Raw genomic sequence first — 19,793 nt, forward strand, 5'->3', positions numbered from 1 at the left:
TGATTTGTGAAGCAGTCATTCTGTCCCTCCTCTGAAGAGTGAAAGTGCGTGAAGGAAACGATCAGAGAACTGAAGGACTCGGAGAAACCAAGATTGAACAGTTTCCTCAGTATGATTTTTTCCACTCCATCCATCGCACCAGGTTTTTGTTTGTGTCAGTATGTGTGTAGAGTTCTTTTAAAAGGGGCATAGAGTTTTACCAAGTGTGTCATTTACACGTTGTCAGTTCATTGTTGTTTACCTGTGGTTAGAATCGATTTATTCGTAATAAGCAGTAGTTCTTGTTAAGTGTGGAAACACGGCCTGGGTTTTCTGTTAACCCATGCCTATCAGAAAGGTAAATTGTGAAATTTGTGTCCTTTGATAAATAAAACTTCTGTGACAACTTTGGGAATAGGCAAGCTTGATTTTCAGAATGGTATCCCAGTGAGGCTTAACAATTCTGAAAGCAGCAGTGGCCTTTGTTTTATTTATCCACAGGATGTGGGTGTCCCTAATTACCTTATGTGTCAACCACATTGCTGACAGTAGGGAGTCACATGTAGGCCAGAGCAGTGGCAGTTCCCTTCCCTAAAGGATATTAGTGAACCAGATGGGATTTTCCTGACAATCACCAATCATCATTAGACTCCTAATTCCAGATATTTATTGAATTCAGATTCCACTGTCTCCAGTGGCCCTGGTCCCCAGAATATTGCCAAGGTCTCTGGATTAATAGTCTAGCAATAACACCACTAGGCCATCACCTCCCTGCCTGCCCAGTTCACCATGTAATATCTTGCTTACTAACATGTAGGGCTTTATATCATATTGAACAGTGTTACCTCACATACTTGTCAAGCAAGCGCCAGGCACAGTCATACTCAGTGAATCTTGCAGCCAATATTCTGCAGTCGCCATCCCATTCACAACTGGATATGGCAGCATTCCAGAGTTTTGACTTAATTCATTGGTTGTCGGATCACTTGGCTCTGTCTATTGTGTGCTCCTTCTGCTGTTTATTATGGATGCAGTCTTGTGTTGTGGCTTCATCAGGCTGATGCATCATGCCTGATGCTGCTCTTCATATACTATCTGACACTCCATAATGGGATTGATGCTAATGGTAGACTGAGGCATATGCTGTACCGTAAGGTTACAAATAATAAGTGAAAACAGTTTTGTTGCTGTTGATAGCCCCAAGCACCTCTAAGCTGCTCAGATCTGTTCTCAATCCTTCCCAATTTAGCACTGTAATAGTGTCCTTTTCAATTCTTATTCATGGATTGCGGGTATGATAACGTCAGTATTTGTCACCCAACCCTAATCACCCTGGAACTGAGTGGGTTGTGAGGTCATTTCAGAGGACAGTTAAAACTCAACACATCCTGCGGGTTTGGAGACACAGCAGACCAGGCAAGGATGGCAAGTTCTCTTTCTGAAAGAACATGAGTGAATCATCCGGGTTTTTAATGATAATTAGTAGGTACGTGCTCGTCAATGCTAACACCAAATTTTTATTTCAGAATTATTTAGTGAATTGAACTTAGGTTAATTAAGTTCAAGAAGTGGCATTTGTAACGAAAACAGAAATTGCTGGAAAAGCTTATCAGGTCTTGCAGTGTCGTAGAGACAAAGCAGGGTTCATCTCTGATTTCTCTCCACAGTTGCTGCCAGACCTGCTGAGATTTTTCCAGCAATTTCTATTTTGGTTTCTGATTTCCAGCATCTGCAGTTATTTCAGTTTTCTATTAAGTGGTATTTGTATCTCTCTATGTTGGTGATATTGTTTCACTCTGTTGTGTTTCTGAATTACTCTGCAGCATGGGAGTAATCTGATAGGTATGTCTGACCTGAATGTCCCAGATCAGCTGTACCAATACATGGTGGGAGGACACAGACGCACCCAACCTGGAATTCACCGAGAAAAGCACAAATCGCCTAGTTATCAAATAAAGGTCTGTATTTTCTTTTCACTATTCAGTTGCTGTCATGTGCAAAATTAATGCCACCAGCCCAAAGTGAAGTGTGACATTATGCTTTTCAGACATCCGATTCATCATGAAACTGTGTAGATTTTTACAGCATGGAGAGTGACTTTCCAAACCCTCTGTGCTGCTACCAGCTCTTTGGAAGAGTTAACAACTTTGACCCATTTATTTCCTCTCCTTTCCCAACATTTTCTTTTAACTCCTTCCAACAGTTATCCGCTTCTCTTTTTAAATTCTTGTTGAAAAGATAGATCGGGGCGCTTTCTAGATGGTATGAAGTTAAATACAGTTGATGCTAGATCAGTTATTGATTTTCAATCTGTGATAGATAATTGTTTTTGGTAAGCAAAAGTATTTAGGGATGTGGGCCAAAGGTCACAGATCAGCCACAATCTCATTGAATTGCAGAACAGGCTCACAGGGCTGGATGGCCTACTCCTCCTATGCTATGGATTCTCTTATTTCCCCAGTTTTTCAGGAGACCATCCCAGGTCTGTAACACTAATAGTAACTTTCTGCTAAACTCCCCTTTGTTCTCTTGGTAATAATCTTAAGTTTATGCCTTCTGCTTGCCACCCTGTTGGCCAGTGGAATTAATTTCCCCAACTTGTCAAAATCCTGTGTAGTTTTGAACATCATGGTCAGATTTTCTCTTAACTCCTTTTATTGGAATGAATGAGCCTCAGTTTCTCAAACCATTATGTTTCATTGAAGTGCCTCCTTATTCAGGTTACTTCTCTGGATCATTCCGGCCCAACAAGACTGCTCAGCTCAAAACTGGGTCCAGTGCAAAATGTCATTGATTTGTACTGGTTTAGCTTTTTCTTTTTTGATTTGTACTCTCATGCAGTTTTGGGGAAAAACTGTCCAGTCCATTGTATATTTTACTACTTGTCTTCTCTCTTTAAAAGATATGTGTAGCCTAACCCTCAAGTCTCTCTACTCCTCCACTTTGAAAGTTTAGCATGAGAGAAGAAACCTGATGCATTCGGACTTGTTTTGTTTTAATCATTCTACAGAGGCTTATTGTAAATCTTCTCTTTGACAGGAGGGGGACACCGTGAATGTGGATGTTACGTGTCCTGGAGCCACACTGGCTTTAGCCTTACTTTATTTGAAAACAAACAACAGGTAGGGTAAAATAGAGTTAAAATCCTCAGCTAAGCAAAGGTTTGGCTTAGATGTACATGATGGGCAGCATAATTTCAATTATTTCCAAGGGAGACATATCCTCTACAGCAAGTATATCATCCCTTAAGTAGGGAGAACTGCACACAATACACCAGGTGTGATCTCACCAAGACTGTATATAATTGCAGTAAGAAATCTTGACTGCTGTTTTCAAATCAGCATGAAAAAATTTGCAAGCGACTTGCTGGGACTAGAGGGTTTGGGTTATGGGGAGAGGCTGAATATGCTGGGGCTTTTTTCTCTGGAGCGTTAGAGGCTGAAGAGTGACCTTATAGAGGTGTATAAAATCATGAGGGGCGTGGATAAGGTGAATAACCAAGGCCTTTTTCCAAAGGTGGGGGATGTCCAAAACTAGATGACATAGGTTTAAGGTGAAGGGGAAATATTTGAAAGGAGCCTGTCAGGTTGCAGTTTTGCTCAGAGGGTAGTGCATGTATGGAACGAGCTGCCATAGGAAGCAGGTAGAATTATAACATTTTAAAAGTATCTGGTTGGGTACGTGAATAGGAAGGCTGAAGAGGGATGTGGACCAAATGCTGGCAAATGGGACCAGGTTAAATTGAGATATCTGGTCATCACAGATGAGTTGGGCTGAAGGGTCTGTTTCTGTGCTGTATGACTCTGTGACTCTATAATTGATTGCTATAAGTGCATGATGACTTAAAGTTAATCATGAATGTGGGCTCTTGGCTTCCTTTGAAGTTTAACATTTCCCACCTATCATTATTTAAGAATTACTCTGTGTTTCTGTCTTTTCTTGCAACATTGATAATTTCACATTTTCCTGCATTGTACTCCATGTAACAATTTTTTTGGAAAAGCCTACTCCCCTAGCCTCTCCAAGCTTCTCCTCTTGAAACATCTTTCTATGTTCCTCAAAATTCACACTTCCACCTAGTTTTTGTGTCATCTGCAGATTTGGAAATATTGCAAATCATTGATATAAGTTTTTCAGCAAAACTTAAACTCCCGTCTTGATTGCTCCCAAGCAACTATTGATTTCTTCATATTTTTAATCAAGATTTAATAAATGATATTTTCCTACAATTACGCACATTGTAACAAGCAATTCCAGAATGATCTTAATTTTGATGGTCTGACCTTTGGGCTGTTGAAAGCAGGAAGAGTCAGTGCACATAAACTGGGCAGGACACATACCAAGGGGGTTATTCTAAAGACGAAAATCTGATGTATTTGTGAGCTATTCCGCAAGATGACAGTGTTCAAAAGATATTTATTGGCTTTTATAGGAATTAAAAATAAAATGATTACCATTGCCAGCAGTGACACAGATATGATGATAATTATACATACACTTGAGATACTTGCGGTAAAATGCTTCACCAAAGAGTTCAGAGATAGTAGGAACTGTCGATGCTGGAGTTTGAGATAACAAGGTGTGGTGCTGGAGGAACACGGCAGGTCAGGCAGCATCAGAGGAACAGGAAAGCTGACGTTTTGGGTTGGGACCCTTCTTCAGAAGAAGTTTACCAAAGTGTTGATTAGGTTTCAAGTTCAATGGGAATAATTTGAATTCTGTAATGTCTGCTCAAACATTTTTCTTCCACCCTGATCACTTACGTTGGCATGTTTCAATGTAATACCTGGTTCAATTAGCTGGAATTCAGTCGTAATAATGACAATCTGTAACCAGGATGGTTCCAGAGGAATCAGTGCTGGGATCACAATCTATGTAATGACTTAGAGGGGAGAAGCTTACCCTGGTTCCCATGTACTTTTGCCTTCATTTTCAGCCTCCCACGTAGGACCTTGTCAAAGGCTTTGCTAAAATCCATATAAATTACATCAACTGCACTGGCCTCATCCACACACTTGGTCACCTCCTTAAAAAATTCAATCAGATTTGTTGGGCATGACCTCCCTCTATCAACAGTGCTTGTTCTGTTATCAAAGAATGCAAGAAAATTTGTCAAACGCAGTTTCTGTTTCACAAAGCCACGTTGACTTGGGTCGTTTTAATTTGAATGGTCCTCCTAATTGAAATCAATTTAAGAGGCAAAAACTAAAAGTTAGCTATTAAACATTTCCATACAAAATCAACTTGAGATTTTAAGCGCCTATGGTGAAATTTCCAGTCTTTTTTTAATAAAAGATTGACACTCTTGGTTGCATCAATGAAAACTTTCCTGGCATTGATAAAGACTATGGTGAGGACTTGATCAAGGTTGAGGTGCTAGAGGATGGGCTGATGGCTCCCTTTAGAGGATTCTGCAGTTCCCAGTTTTCCTGATATTACAGAGGTGGATTGGTTGCCTGTACTTTGTACAGCTGTATTATTCCATGAAGCACTCGTGAGTTATATCTGTGAGTTTGTGGGTGGACCCTCCATTCTGTTCAAAATGATGGACAGACTTTGAATCATCTGTCTGCTTCTTCTCTAGTTCCACCTGAGCTTGCTTTCTCTTCATCCTTCTCAGTGCTTCATAAAATGCTCTGTAGTTCATGCTCCTGGAGATTATATTTGCGTTAAAGTAGGTCATTGTTAGAGAAAGTGATACTTGGATGTGGTAAGATTAACTCTGTTTTTATGTTGCTTAGGTCAATCGCAGACTGGCTGCGAGCCCCGGACACACAATACTTGTTGGACTTTGTGAAGCCAGAATTTCTTTTAATGCGGGTAGGTAATAAGATAGAAGCATGAAGCAGATCCTGTGATAACACACTTTAAACAAAAATCGAGCAGTGTTTTCTTTTGTTGAAACTGAAACATTGTATGTGAGCAAACATTTAGCATAGGTATGCAAAACTGGAGGGAACATTGTGTACAGATGAAGTGTTGTGGAGATAGCAAATAACGTTTTCAAAAGATATCTCATAAGGTATTACATAAGAAAATTGGTGTTGATGCACTTGGTGTTGAAAAGAATTTGTCTGTAGATGAGAAAAGGAAAAGGTAAAGTCATCATCATCCCAGAAGACCATAGGGATGCTCTTTCATTAAAGAGAAAGAGAGAGAGAAAGAAAACTGGTGGTGAGTGTAACTGGAAGGTCACCGCGCCTCAGGCAAGGGACAAGGTTGAGAAGGTGGACCTTCATGGTAGCCTCTCGCAGTGCGGGAGTTGAGCCTGCATTGTTGGCATCACTCTGCATCACAAACCAGCCAGCTGAGTTCCTATATTTGTGTGGTTGATGCCAACTAAACACCCTTCAAAATTTGAGGTCTCGCATGTTACAACCTAAGTACTCTATTAATGACGTGGTATTTCTTAACTACTGCTGAAGAACATCTCTGGTAGTGGAAACTACGTGTTGTGGAATTTGATTGCTTTAGGTTTTAATTGTAGTTGGAGATTTTTGCTGATCTCCCATGACAGAGTCAAGGCTACAAGGAGATCAAAGCTGGGGACTAAATGTTCAGAGGTACTTAACTTTTTGAAAGGATGAGTGGGAAGGGAGGGTTGGTGGGGTAGCTTTGGTGCTCAATGGAATAAGTACAATGACAAGAAATGATTAAGAATCAAATGATGCAGGATCCATATGAGGGAAGGTAAGGATAACAAGGGGAAATAAACACCAGTGGGAGCTTGCAAGAGGACCCGTAACATTAGCTGTTTTGTAGGACAGAGAATAAATCAGCTGATAATGAAAGCTTGTGAAAAAAAAGGCAGCATGTTAATCATGGGTGACTTCAATCTTCATGTAATTTGATAAAATCAAATTGGCAAAGGCTTTTATGAATGAACAACATTCATACTTTGTGAATGCATTCATTGAGTGTATTTGGTGAAGTTTCCTAGAACAAGATGTTGTCGAGTCAGCCAGGAATCAGGCTATTTTGGGTCTGGTGATGCGTAATGAAGCAGCTTCAGTAAACAATCCCGAAGTAAATGACCACTCGGTAACTGTGACATAACATGACAGAATTTATTGTTATATTTAGGAGGTAGGAACTTCGATTGGAAGCAAAACTTGCATAACAGTAATAAAATTGGGCAAAGGTGGCTGGAGTGGACTAGGAAAGAAGTTTAGCAGAAAAGACAGTTGACGAGCAATGGCCGATGTATAAGAAAATAGTTTGTGCCTCAACGATGAAGTTATATCCTAGTGAGGAAGAAGTATGGGCATAAACCGATCCGAGTTAACCAAGGAAATTAAGGACAGCGTCAAATTAAAAGAAAGAAAATATACAGTCTGGCAAAGATCAGTGGTAACATTGACGACTGGGAAAGATTTAAATGCCAGCAAAAGATAACCAAAAAATGAGGGGAAAATAAACTATGTACACTAGCAAGTAACATAAAAATAGATGGTAAGAGCCTTTTTTAAATATACAATATGGAAAAGAGAGAACGAAGTGAACAGAGACCATATTTGGAATATTGTGAACAGTTTTGGGCCTTGTATCTAAGAAAAGATGTACTGGCCTTGGAGGGGGTCCAGAGGAGGTTCACAAGAATGATTCCAGGATTGAAGGGTTTGTCATATGAGGAGCAGTTGAGGACTCTGGGTCTGTATCTGATAGAATTTAAAAGGATAAGAGAGGAAATCTTATGGAAACTTACGGAGAGGCCTGGAAAGAGTAGAGAAGATGTTTTCATTCGTAGGAGAGACTAGGACCCGAGGGCTCAGCCTTAGAGTTAAGGGACAACCCTTTAGAACTGAGAAAAGGAGGAATTTCTTCAGCCAGAAGGTGGTGAATCTGTGGAGCTCATTGCCATTGAAGGCTGTAGAGGCCAAGACTTTGACTCATAAATTCATACAGCACGGAAACAGACCCTCTGGTCCAACTCCTCTGCGTCAACCAGACCATCCCAAACTAATCTAGTCCTATTTGGCCCATATCCCTCTGAACCCTTCCTATTCATATACCCATCCAGATGCCTTTTAAATATCGCATTTGTACCTGCTTCCACAACGCATTGAGTGCATTTAAGACATAGATTCTTGATTAGTGAGGGCATCACAACAGGTCTATCCCAGAACTCTGTGGGAAGCTAGGGAAGAGATTTCTGGGCCCCTTTCTGAGATATTTGTATCATTGATTGCCATGTTTGAGGTGCCGGAAGACTGGAGGTTGGCCGAAATGGTGCCATTATATAAGCAAGGTGATAAGGAAAAGCCAGGGAACTATAGACTGGTGAGCCTGACATCAGTAGTGGCTAAGTTGTTGGAGGCGATTCTGAGGGACAGAATTTACATGTATATGGAAAGGCAAGGACTGATTAGGGATAGACAACATGGCTTTGAGCACAGGAAATCGTGTCTCACTAACTTGATTGAGTTTTTTGAAGAAGAGACAAAGAAGATTGGTGAAGGCAGAATAGTGAACATTGTCTACATGTACTTCAGTAAAGCGTTCGACAAGATTTTGCATGAGAGACTGGTTAGCCACATCATATGGAATCTAGGGGAATAGCCAATTGGATATGAAATTGGCTTGATGGTAGGAGGCAGAGGGTGGTGGTGGAGGGTTGCTTCTCAGACTGGAGGCCTGTGACCAGTCGTGTGCCGCAAGCATCGGTGCTGGATCCACTACTTTTTGTCATTTATATAAATGATCTGGATATGAATATAGGAGGTATGGTTCATGGGTTTGCAGATGACACTAAAATTGGTGGTGTAGTGGACAGTGAAGAAGATTATCTCCGAGTGCAACAGGACCTTGATCAGATGGGCCAGTTGGCCGAGGAGTGGCAGATGAAGTTTAATTTAGATAACTGTGAGGTGTAGCATTTTGGAAAGGCAAATCAAGGCAGGACTTATACACTTAATGGTAGGGTCCTGGGAGTGTTGCAGAACAAAGAAACCTTGAGGTGCAGGTACATAGTTCCTTGAAAGTGGAGTTGCCGGTAGACAGGGTGGTGAGGAAGGTGTTTGGCATACTTGCCTTCATTGGTTAGTGCATTGGGTATAGAAGCTGGGATGTCATGTTGTAGCTGTACAAGACATTGGTTTGGCTGCTTCATAGAATCATAGAATCCCTATGGTGTGGAAGCAGGCCATATGGCCCATCGAGTCCACACAGCCCCTCTGAAGAGCATGCCACCCAGACCCAGCCCCCTACCCTGTCCCCGCATTTCCCACCCTCGACACTATGGGCAATTTAGCATGGTCAATCCACCTAACCTGCGCATCACTGGAGCACCCGGAGGAAACCCACGCAGACAGACGGGGAGAATGTGCAAACTCCACACAGACAGTTGCCTGAGGCTGGAATCTAACCCGGGTCCCTGGCGCTGTGAGGAAACAGTGCTAACCACTGAGCCACTCTGCTGCCCTTTTGGAATACTGTGTTCAATTCTCATCTCCCTGGTATAGGAAAGATGTTGTTAAACTCGAGAAGGTGCAGAAAATATTTACGTGGATGTTGCTGGGGTTGGAGGGCTGAAGCTATAGGGAGAGGCTGAATAGGCTGGGGCTTTTAATCCCCTCTGGAGTGTCGGAAGCTGAGGGGTGACCTTATGGAGGTGTACAGAATCATGAGGGGCATGGATCGGGTGAATAGCCAAGGACTTTTCACCAGGATAGAGGAGTCCAAAGTGAGAGGAGAAAGATTTAAAAGGAACCTGAGGCATCCCACCCTGTCCCAAGCAGACTCCTGGGACCATCCAGATACAAGAAACCTACAAGAAAACGACGAACAAGTGCCAACCTGCAAGTGAGACTGAAACTGTGCAGTTTCAAAACTCCCCTCCCCGTAGCAAGTGTCCAGGATATTGAAAACAAAATGGATGAACTCAGACCCAGACTTACCTTCCAGAGGGAATTGAGGAACTGCTGTGTGCCCTATTTCACGGAGGCGTGGCTCACTCCTGCCGTACCTGACTGTTGCTTGCAAGCTGAGGGATTCTCCGTACGTCGCCTGGACCACACGGGGTCTTCGGGTAAGGTGAAGGGCGGTGGGGTATGTTTCCTCAACAGCACCATCTGGTGCTCAAACGTGGCGACCCTGGCAAGCCACTGCTCCCCGGACCTAGAATACCTTACAGTAAAATGCCGTCCCTACCACCTACCACGAGTGTTCACCTCCACCGTCCTGTCAACAGTCTACATACCACCCCATGCGGATGTGAAGAATGCCCTGCATAAAATTTACATCACTTCAAACACTCTGGAGATGAAATTCCCCGAGGCGTTATTCATCCTGGCTGGCAACTTCAACCAGATCAACCTCAAGAGGGTGTTGCCAAAGTACCATCAATGCATCTCCTGGCCCGCTAGAGGACCGAACATTCTGGACGACTGCTACACAACCATCAAAAACGCCTATCACTCCATTCCCCATCCACACATCAGATCACAACGTTGTGTACCTCCTCCTAGCTTACGAGCAGAAGCTGAAACAGGAGGATCCCTCACAGAAAGTAGTACAATGCTGATCCAAGGCAGCGGAAGAGCATCTCCGGGACTGCTTGATGTTGGTGGACTGGACTGTATTCAGGTTCTCAGCGGAAAGCCTAGACAAGTACGCTACCATCATCACAGACTTCATTTGCAAATGCGTGGAGGACAGCGCGCCGATGAAGTCAATCCAGGGTGTTCCCCAACTGGAAACCTCGGATGAACCGGGAAATTCACTGCCAACTGAAGACCAGGTGTGCGGCGTTCGAGTCGGCTAAGTCCGCAGAGCCATCAGAGATACCAAGAGGCAGCACCGGACCAAGTTAGAGGCTCAAAGCAACCATACGGACACCCGCCGTCTGTGGCAAGGCCGACATAACATTGCGAGATACAAAATGAAGCAGAGATAACGGACAAAAACACATCCCTCCCTGATGCACTCAATGCTTTCTATGCTCGATTTGAGCAGAATGCCAGCGACGTGGTGTCAGCTGCCCCGACAGTCCCGGACGCACCTGTTCCATCCATCACCGCTGCAGACGTCAGATCGGTCTTCCTGGGAGTCAATCCGAGGAAAGTGACAGGCCCGGACGGAGTCCCCAGCTGTGCACTTGTTCCTGTGCGGACCTGCTAACAGAGGTATTCACTGACATCTACAACCTCTTCCTCCTAGAAGCCAAAGTCCTCACCTGCTTCAAGAAGACAACCACCATGCCAGTACCAAAGAAAGCACATGCAATGTGCCTTCATGACTAACACCCAGTGGCTCTAACCTCCATAGTCATGAAGTGCTTCAAGAGGCTGGTCGCAGCCCACATCAGCTCAAGCCTCCCAGCCTGCCTCAATCCCTGCAATTTGCTGCCCAACATAACAGGTCCACAGCAGACACCATATCCCGAGCCCTGCACTCATTCCTGGAACATCTAGACCACAAGGACACCTATGTCAGACTCCTGCTCATCGACTAGAGCACCGCCTTCAACACCATTATCCTCTCCAGACTGATCTCAAAACTCCGACACCTAGGCCTCAGCTCCGTCCTCTCCAAATGGATCCTCAACTTCCTGACCCACAGACTGTGATCAGTGAAGATAGACAACTGCACCTCCTCCACAATAACACTCAACACTGGAGCCACCCAAGGATGCATTCTCAGCCCCGTACTGTACTCCCTGTACGCTCACGACTGTAGCCAAATTCTGAACAAATGCCATCCACAAATTTGCTGATGACACTACTGTGGTAGGACAGATATCAAACAATGATGAGTCAGAATACAGAAAGTAGATAGAGGGGTTGGTATCACAGTGCAATGATAACTTCTCTCTCAATGTCGACAAAACAAAAGAACTGATCATTGACTTCAGAAAGAAAGGAGGAGAACACGTCCCCGTCCCCATCTACATCAACGGAGAGGAGGTTGAGAGCACCAGGTTCCTAGGAGTGACGATAACCAACACCTGTCCTGGACTTCCCACATAGATGTGATGGTCAAGAAAGCACAATAATGCCTTTTCTTCCTCGGGTGACTTAGGAAATTCAGCATGCCCATTAGGACCCCTCACCAACCTTTACAAATGCACCATTGAAAGCATACTGTCCAGATGCACAATCGCCTGGTATAGCAACTGTTCTGCACAGGACTGTAAGAAACTACAGCAGGTTGTGGGCACAACCCAGACTATCACGAAAGCCAGCCTTCCATCCATGGATTTGTCATGGAAAGGCTGCCAATGTCAAAAAGACACCTCCCACCACGGTAATACTCTTCTACAACCTCTTCCATCAGGCAGAAGATATAGAAGCTTGAACACAAGTACCAACAGGTTCAAGAACAGCTTCTTTCCTGCCATTATTTGACTGATGAATGGACTCTAACTTCCAATAATGTTGATCTTGCTTCGCACACCTCCTGTGCAGTATAACTTGTATGTCTTACTCTGTCTAAGCACCCAATGATCTTTATGTCCTTGCTTACTATGGTCTGCCCGTACTACTCGCAAGTAAAACTTTTCATTGTACTTAGGTACACGTGACTACAATAAATCAAATCAAATCCAGCGGAGGGGCAGCTTTTTAATGCAGAGGGTGGTGCATGTATGGAACAAGATGCTGAAGGAAATGGTGAAGGCGGGTACAATTACAACATTTAAAAGACATCTGGTTAGGTATATGCATAGGAAGGGTTTAGAGGAATATGGGCCGAATGCTGGCAAATGGGTCTAGATTTATTTAGGATAACTGGTCAGCATGGACAAGTTGGAGCAATGGGTCTGTTTCCGTGCTGTTTAACTCTGACTCTTAAGTATCACGGAGAGAAGACAGGAGAATAGGGTTCAGAAACACATGGTCAAACGGTGGAGCAGACTTGATCGGCCAAATGGCCTAATTCTGCTCCTTTATCTTATGGTCTTATACGCCAGTTAGCTTAACATCTGTCATTGGGAAAATTTTAGAATCCATCATAAAGGATGTAATAGTCTATATAACTAGATGGAGCCAACATGGTTTCACGAAGGGGAAGTCATGCCTGACAAATTTATTTGAGTTTTTTGAGGTAGTAACAAGTAGGATAGGTAAAGGAGGAGAGCAGATGTAATATGTTCGGACTTCTGAAAGACATTCGATAAGGTACTGCAGATGAAGCTACTCAATAAGATGAGCCCATGGTGCTGGGGGTAGTATATGAGCATGGATTGAGAATTCAATAACAATTAGAGGGCTTAGTTTTCAGGTAAAGCAGGACCATTTTTTAACAACATACGCGAATTACTTGGACGATGGAAGTGAATGTATTATCACCACGTTTGCAGGTGTCACAATAATAGGTGGAGAGGCAAGTAATGCACATAGTGCATTTTGGCAGGAAAAATAAAAGAGCTCAATATTATTCAAATCAGGAAAAACTGCAGAAAGGCGCAACACTGAGCAATTTGATGGTCCTCGTGTATGAATCACAAAAAGCTAACATTCAAGTCCATTAGGTAATAGGGAAGGCAAATGGATTATTGGCCTTTATTTCAAAGGGAATGGAGTATAAAAATAGGGAGGTCTTCCTAAAACTATACAAAACACTTATCGAACCACACCAAGAGGACTGTGAACAGTTGAGGGTCCTTATTTAAGGAAAGCATTGGAGGCAGTGCCGAGAAGGTTCACCAGCTTGATTTTGGATGAGGATGAGTTTTCTATGAGGAAAGATTGAATAGCTTTGGGCTTGTCCACATTGGAGTAAGGACAAATGAGAAGAGACCTTATTGAAACCTATAAAGTTCTTAGAGGGTTTGACAAACGTGTGTGCAGAGGCGATAGAACGTGGAGCTGGAGGATCACAACAGGTCAGGCAGCGTCTGAGGAGCAGGAAAGTAGACATTTTGGGTCGGGACCCTTCATCAGTCCTGATGAAGTGTCCTGATCTGAAATGTCAACTTTCCTGCTCCTCGGATGCTGTCTGACTTGCTGTGTCCTGCAGCTCTACATTTTATTGACTTTGACCTCCAGCATCTGCAGTCCTTGCTATCTCCATATATGCAGAGAGGTTGTTTTACATTATAAGAGTCTAGGACTAGAGGGCACCCATATATGACAGATGAGGAGGAATTTGCTCACCTACAGGTTGTGCAGAATCTTTACCACAGTGGGCTGTCAAGGGCTGGGTCATTAAGTCTGTTCAAGACTGAAATAGTTTTTTAAGCAGTAAGGGGATCAGGGGTGATGGGGATAAGGGAGGAAAGTGGAGTTGAGAATTATCAAATAAGCCATTGTCTCATTGAATGGCGGTGCAGTCACAGTGGCCCTAATGGCCTACTTATTCTATGTCTTAAGGTTTGTTTTTAATTTGTTCATGGAATATGGGCCTCCTAGAATGGGGAAAACAATTAAAAATTGTCCTAAGTGCCCCCCCACTTCTCCTTCTGCATTGTTAACAATTTGCACTGTCAACAACTTGACCAGCACAAACTGTGAAACCTGAGTATGCAAGGTCAAGTCTGACTAATGGCAGTCATTACTACATGCCCTGCAAAACTGGGGTCTTAAGGTCGTAAGTGAACTTGTACTGACCTCTTGTTTATAATATCCTCTCTCGCTGAAGGAAACAACCTGGAACACCATTAGCTTTTCTTTTAACTACCTTATCAGAAAGTGATGCTGTCTATAATGTACCTCCAGGTCTCCATGATCCCCTCAACCTTAGCAATATATCTTTTGCAGCTTCCTTTGATGTTCTCAAGAATTAACCATACCTCCGATTTTGATATTATCTGCAGATTTTCACACCACTTCCTCTAGGTCTATATCCAAATAACTGAGATCTGTAGAGAGCAGAAGTGGCCCAGTAACTGAACTCTGTAGAACACCACTATCTAGTTTCAACCACTCTGGGGCTTATTTTCTACTCTTATTTTCTACTTTCCTGCTTATTTTAACAAAGTTTGCTATCCTTCCCTAATTCATCCTGCTTAATCTTCGATGCTTAGTCTTTGGTGAGATGCTACATGGCAGATTACTGAAGTCTATATACACTCTATGTTTACCAGATTTTCTATATACATAATATCCATTACCACATCAACATGGTGAAGTGACAGAAGGCATTGCACAAGTGTTGCCAGCCCAAGCTCCACATATGAAGCTTTTAAGACAAGTGACCAAAAACGTGGTCAAGCAGGTCCATTTTAAGGCATTCAGAAGATGGAAGGAAACTTGTGCAAGGCTGCTTTTCCCAGTCATAAACCAACAAATAATTAGTGTGCAGTATATTGGGTACCAGTATGTTGTACAGAAATGTCTTTTTGTTTGCTTAAGTGTATTATATTTCTGATTCTTTCCTCAGACTCTGGCAAGGGGATTAATTATGTGGGATGAAATAAAACCCAACTCAACATGGATTAACAGCAACATACCACCTGTGAGTATTTTTTCCCCATTCGGCTCTCTTCTGTCTTAATCTGAACCCTTTTCAGAATTTCAGTTCCTTCTTTCATCACATACAATCAGCAAAGGTTTCTTCAAAAACTATGAAGTTCTAACAGGCCGGTGCTGCAAAACCAAATCTGAAGCGATTGCTACAAAAAGCCAAAGAGATCAATGGGAAAAGTAAAGCCTTTTTGGGATGTCTAGAAATGCAGATGCCACAAATAGGTCTGTGTAGTTCCCAGTATTTCTGGCTCAGAGCCGCACAGAATGCAGCCTCCAGTACCATCCCATATGAGAAATCAATTTAAGGGTGTAGCACTGAGTGAAGGAAAGGGCAAATTGGTGTGTCACACTTTTCTCATCTGCTAAACACCTTCAGAGCTGAGATCGGAGGGATGTTATTTTCCTGTCTTGTCAGTAATATCTGGACTAATAACAAAGGTGGGAGGAGATGAATGAGTTTAAAATTCCCGTTATGATTACTTTTGACCTTTGATGTAATATACTAGCCATTCTGCTGATGTAACACACAGCGCTGCAGTCCAGGTTGTTTCTTAACATGGGAAATAACTTCTCTTTAAAAGATGTTATATGGTTTCAACGTAATAGTGACATTGCTGCTGAAAGGGCACCCACTGCTTTTTCATTTGAGCCTGCTGGTGTGTCAGATGTGCCTGCAGGTTTGTAAGGCCTAGAAATGTGGGAAGATTTGACCTGTTTGCACTGGGTTTTACACCAGCCAGAGGGTAGCACGATTCAGTGTTGCGTTGTGGCAACTTTCAAACAGTGATGTTACAAAATACGTACTTCCATCGAAATGCTTTTCTTCCACTGCCACACAGCTTTCAGTGGGGGTTACTGAGGTTAGAAATGACTGCCCTTAGGCACTTTGGTGGCATGCTTGTGCACACATTAATTGGTTTGCCTGGGAAATTTACTGGCTGTTCAATTATGGTTCTGCTGTGGTCAACAACAGCAGTTGTGTTGGTGCTAGCGGGGGCAAGTAACCAGTTAGCAAAGGCAGCAAAATGCAAAATCTGGATGTCTTGAGTGCTGTCCGCATTGAGGGATAGGAAGTTGCATGAGGTGAGGGCAGGAATCCGAGACAAAATCGATTAATTACATTGATCCTCCAAGGACAAATTCAGTGAAGTGACACAGGGTTTTTGCAAAATAGGTGCCTCAGGCACTACTTTCAGGGAATTATACCCTGAATTTTCAGTGCAGAAATGGAAATTGGAAACATATCATGAGAACCAAGGAAACGGACACATTACATACAAGAGTGCATTGCAGAAATACAGATCCAGATTTTGTGGTCACTGTAGAATGAATGGCAGCAACTGTTCATTGCACACAAACTTTCCCACAGACTTGCTGTGAGCTTCTTCCCCTGGCAGTGAGTAAAAATCAACTTGTGCTTTTACCTCTTCAGGGACCCTGGTGTCTCTGTGAACAGGACAAGCACCCATGCATGTAATTAGCCAAATAGATTTAATCATTTCTAAGCAGTAGTCTGAACTGGGAATTGTTAGTTAGAAAACTTAGTTAAATGCAACTCAGAGAAAAGGAAATAGAGGAGTGTGAAAAGATAGGAGAGAGGTGCCAAAGATGGAAAGAAAAGATTGAAGCAATTTCAAAAAAATTCTATGGGTTTTTCTTCTAGACTTCCAACAATAATTCATACCTGAAAAAATGAAACTTTACACTTGTAAATTTTCAGGAGCATGGAGTTTGATTGGTCAGTAGTTAAGATTTATCGCGCCATTACAAATCCACTTGCAGGAAAATAAACTTATTTTTTCTGATGTGACGAGTGGGTAAATATAGAAACTTCACGTACTTTGTGTGTTTAAAAGGTGAGTCTTTTGACAAGGTATCAATGTTAGGAAGTTTTAAAGGAACAAAGCAACTAAGACAGCAACCTCCTAATTTCTGTGTCGCTAGAAAGTGCTGTCTTTTTCATTTTACTATCTGTGAGCATATTGGCTTGGACTTTGTGGTAAAAAATAACTGAGGCTAATGTCGTGAAAGAAAGCAATTTGGAAATAACTTGAAACTTGTACAAAATTTGAAATCTGGAATCTGTCTAAAAGTAAGAAATCCTGGGAACACATGACACATCAGGCAGTAACTGTGGAGAGGAAAACTGAATTGAGATTCACATTGATGACCTTTAACACAAGCTAATCAGTTGATTAATATTTATTTCATCTGATTTAGTTCTTATGTTCCTTGTCTAACTTAAATTGGCACCTCCAGGGATCTAGAGCAGCATACATTATTGGCCAAACAATTGCTCCGTGCTTTGTGATCTTACAACCTGCAATGTACAGTAGCATGCATAACTAGATTTATTACAGTTGAAATATGTTGTCTGCCTTTGTTAGCATAACACCCTTGTGGTTCAGTTTACAATATTAAACACAAACGTTTGAATAGTCATCCAGTAAGTGATGATGGATGACACCTTTTTAATATTGCCTTCTAAACCTTAATGACATAAAATGTGACTGTGCTTTTGCAGTGTGCAGTAGTGGCTTTCATCAACTGACAGTTAAAATAAATGTTCTCACTATTAGTTGAGGATGAGCTAAGACAATGTTTCTGTTGTCATCTAGTTATTGAGACACAGTTCCATTCTTCCTCATTCGCTATGTTTGTCTGAACATTAATCCTGTGCTCAGTATGCTTCATTGACTACCTTTTCACTAAATTAGTCAAAACAACTTAAATTTGTTGTGACCATTGTTGATGGCTTAATATTATTTGAAGAAAAAGACAAGTGTTTGCAACCTTCAGTTGCCTTTGCTGTCTCCCTAGTTATCCCAACCCCTGTGGAATGCCTTGCCATCTTTTTCTACCTTAAATAAGCCTATAAATGCAAGTCATTTATTTATCGCTCAGACATCTGGCTTTGACTGCATTATTTACAGAAAACATGACAAAAGAAATACATCACAGAATTGCGTCAGTGTCTAATATCCTTCTATTGGTGAATGGTGTCCCGAGAGGCTAATGTGGATTTTTTGCACCTTGTCAAAACTACCTTTTTGGCTTTGACCGAATATCTGATCTATCTACCCTATACCACATGGTCCAGCTTGTCTACCATCCCAGTCCCCATGGTCCACCATTCATGACCAATTCTGCCAAGCCTCCAAATTAAATTCCTTCAGATTTCTGGAGTTCGATTCCATTTCTCCCACATTGTGACCTCCTCCAGAGCTGTATCTGACACTGAAGTCTCCATTCCTCTGGCTGAATCATGGAGTCTACACTACTGTCGAGGTTTCACTCGCTATGATTGTTCCTTTAGACATGTGCAACTTGCCGCCTCCTTTATTTGAATTCCTATCTTAAAAGCCCTTATTTTTGGTGGTGGCATCCGTTTCCCCTACAATACTGAAATGATTTGCAGCTGCCTTTGGTGTTCCAATGGATTAACCATACTTCTATCGATTAAGTCAGAAGTCGCATGACACCAGATTATAGTCCAACAGGTTTATTTGAAATCTCATGCTTTTGGAGCGTAGCCTCTTTGTTAGGTGAAGTCACTTCACCTGATAAAGCAGCAGCACTCAAAAGCTTGTGATTTCAAATAAACCTGTTGGACTATAGCCTGGTGGTGTGTGACTTCTGACTTTATCCACCCCAGTCCAACACTGACACCTCCACAACATGGCTTCTATTGATTAGGGACTTGATGGACTGACTGACCTCCGCCTGTGCCTCAGTAAATCTACAGCTTCATCTAGACGTGATTTATTATTTATGACAGTGTATGTTATGCCTGATACAGTGTTCAGTAGTTGATCACTTAGATCAGAAATTATCCAGCTATTCTGTCCAAAGGTAGGAAGTTGTTAAGCTGCCACAGGACCCTCTAAGCTGGGTGGTTCCAAAAGCAACCAAAATATTTTCTTGATATGCTGATTGCAAATTGCACCTTGCTTTCATACGCTAATGGTGAAACTAGATAAGGACGTTTGAAACCTTACGGTGCATGAGCTCACTAAAGCTGCTGCTACGTCTTTCTAACTTCGTGAAAAATAAACTGGAGGATCTGTAGATAGTGTTTTAGGGATGATGAACACCGTCTGTCAATCACACGTGCTTTGTTTTTGTGGTCAAGAATCTCCAGTGATAGTTTTTCTCCATTGCCATTTCTATTTGTTAGAACATAGAACATAGAACAGTACAGCACAGTACAGGCCCTTCGGCCCTCGACGTTGTGCCGAACTTTTACCCTAAACCTAAGGTCTATCTAACCTCCACCCCTACCTTGTTGTTCTATCAATGCTGGCTGCACCTTTCTCAAAGTCCTAAATTGTGGAATTATCTCTCTGTCTGTCCACTATTAAGTTACTCCTTAAAACGGTGTGGAGGAACAGAGGGATCTTGGGATCCACA

At 42.4% G+C, this 19,793-nt stretch overlaps 1 protein-coding gene across 1 annotated transcript; it reads left to right on the forward strand.

The window, feature by feature from the left end:
- Positions 1–1,802: 1,802 nt before the first annotated feature.
- Positions 1,803–15,372, forward strand: LOC125481264 (anaphase-promoting complex subunit 1-like; the record flags this gene model as incomplete). The annotated part of the gene is made up of 4 exons (XM_048592579.1): positions 1,803–1,937; positions 3,019–3,101; positions 5,721–5,799; positions 15,298–15,372. Coding segments are annotated over 4 exons (372 nt in total), but the record flags the coding sequence as incomplete, so codon positions are not given.
- Positions 15,373–19,793: the final 4,421 nt, after the last annotated feature.

Source organism: Rhincodon typus, unplaced genomic scaffold (assembly GCF_021869965.1).
Source record: "Rhincodon typus isolate 14 unplaced genomic scaffold, sRhiTyp1.1 hic_rhity00001469, whole genome shotgun sequence".
NCBI classification, from domain to species: Eukaryota; Metazoa; Chordata; class Chondrichthyes; order Orectolobiformes; family Rhincodontidae; genus Rhincodon; species Rhincodon typus.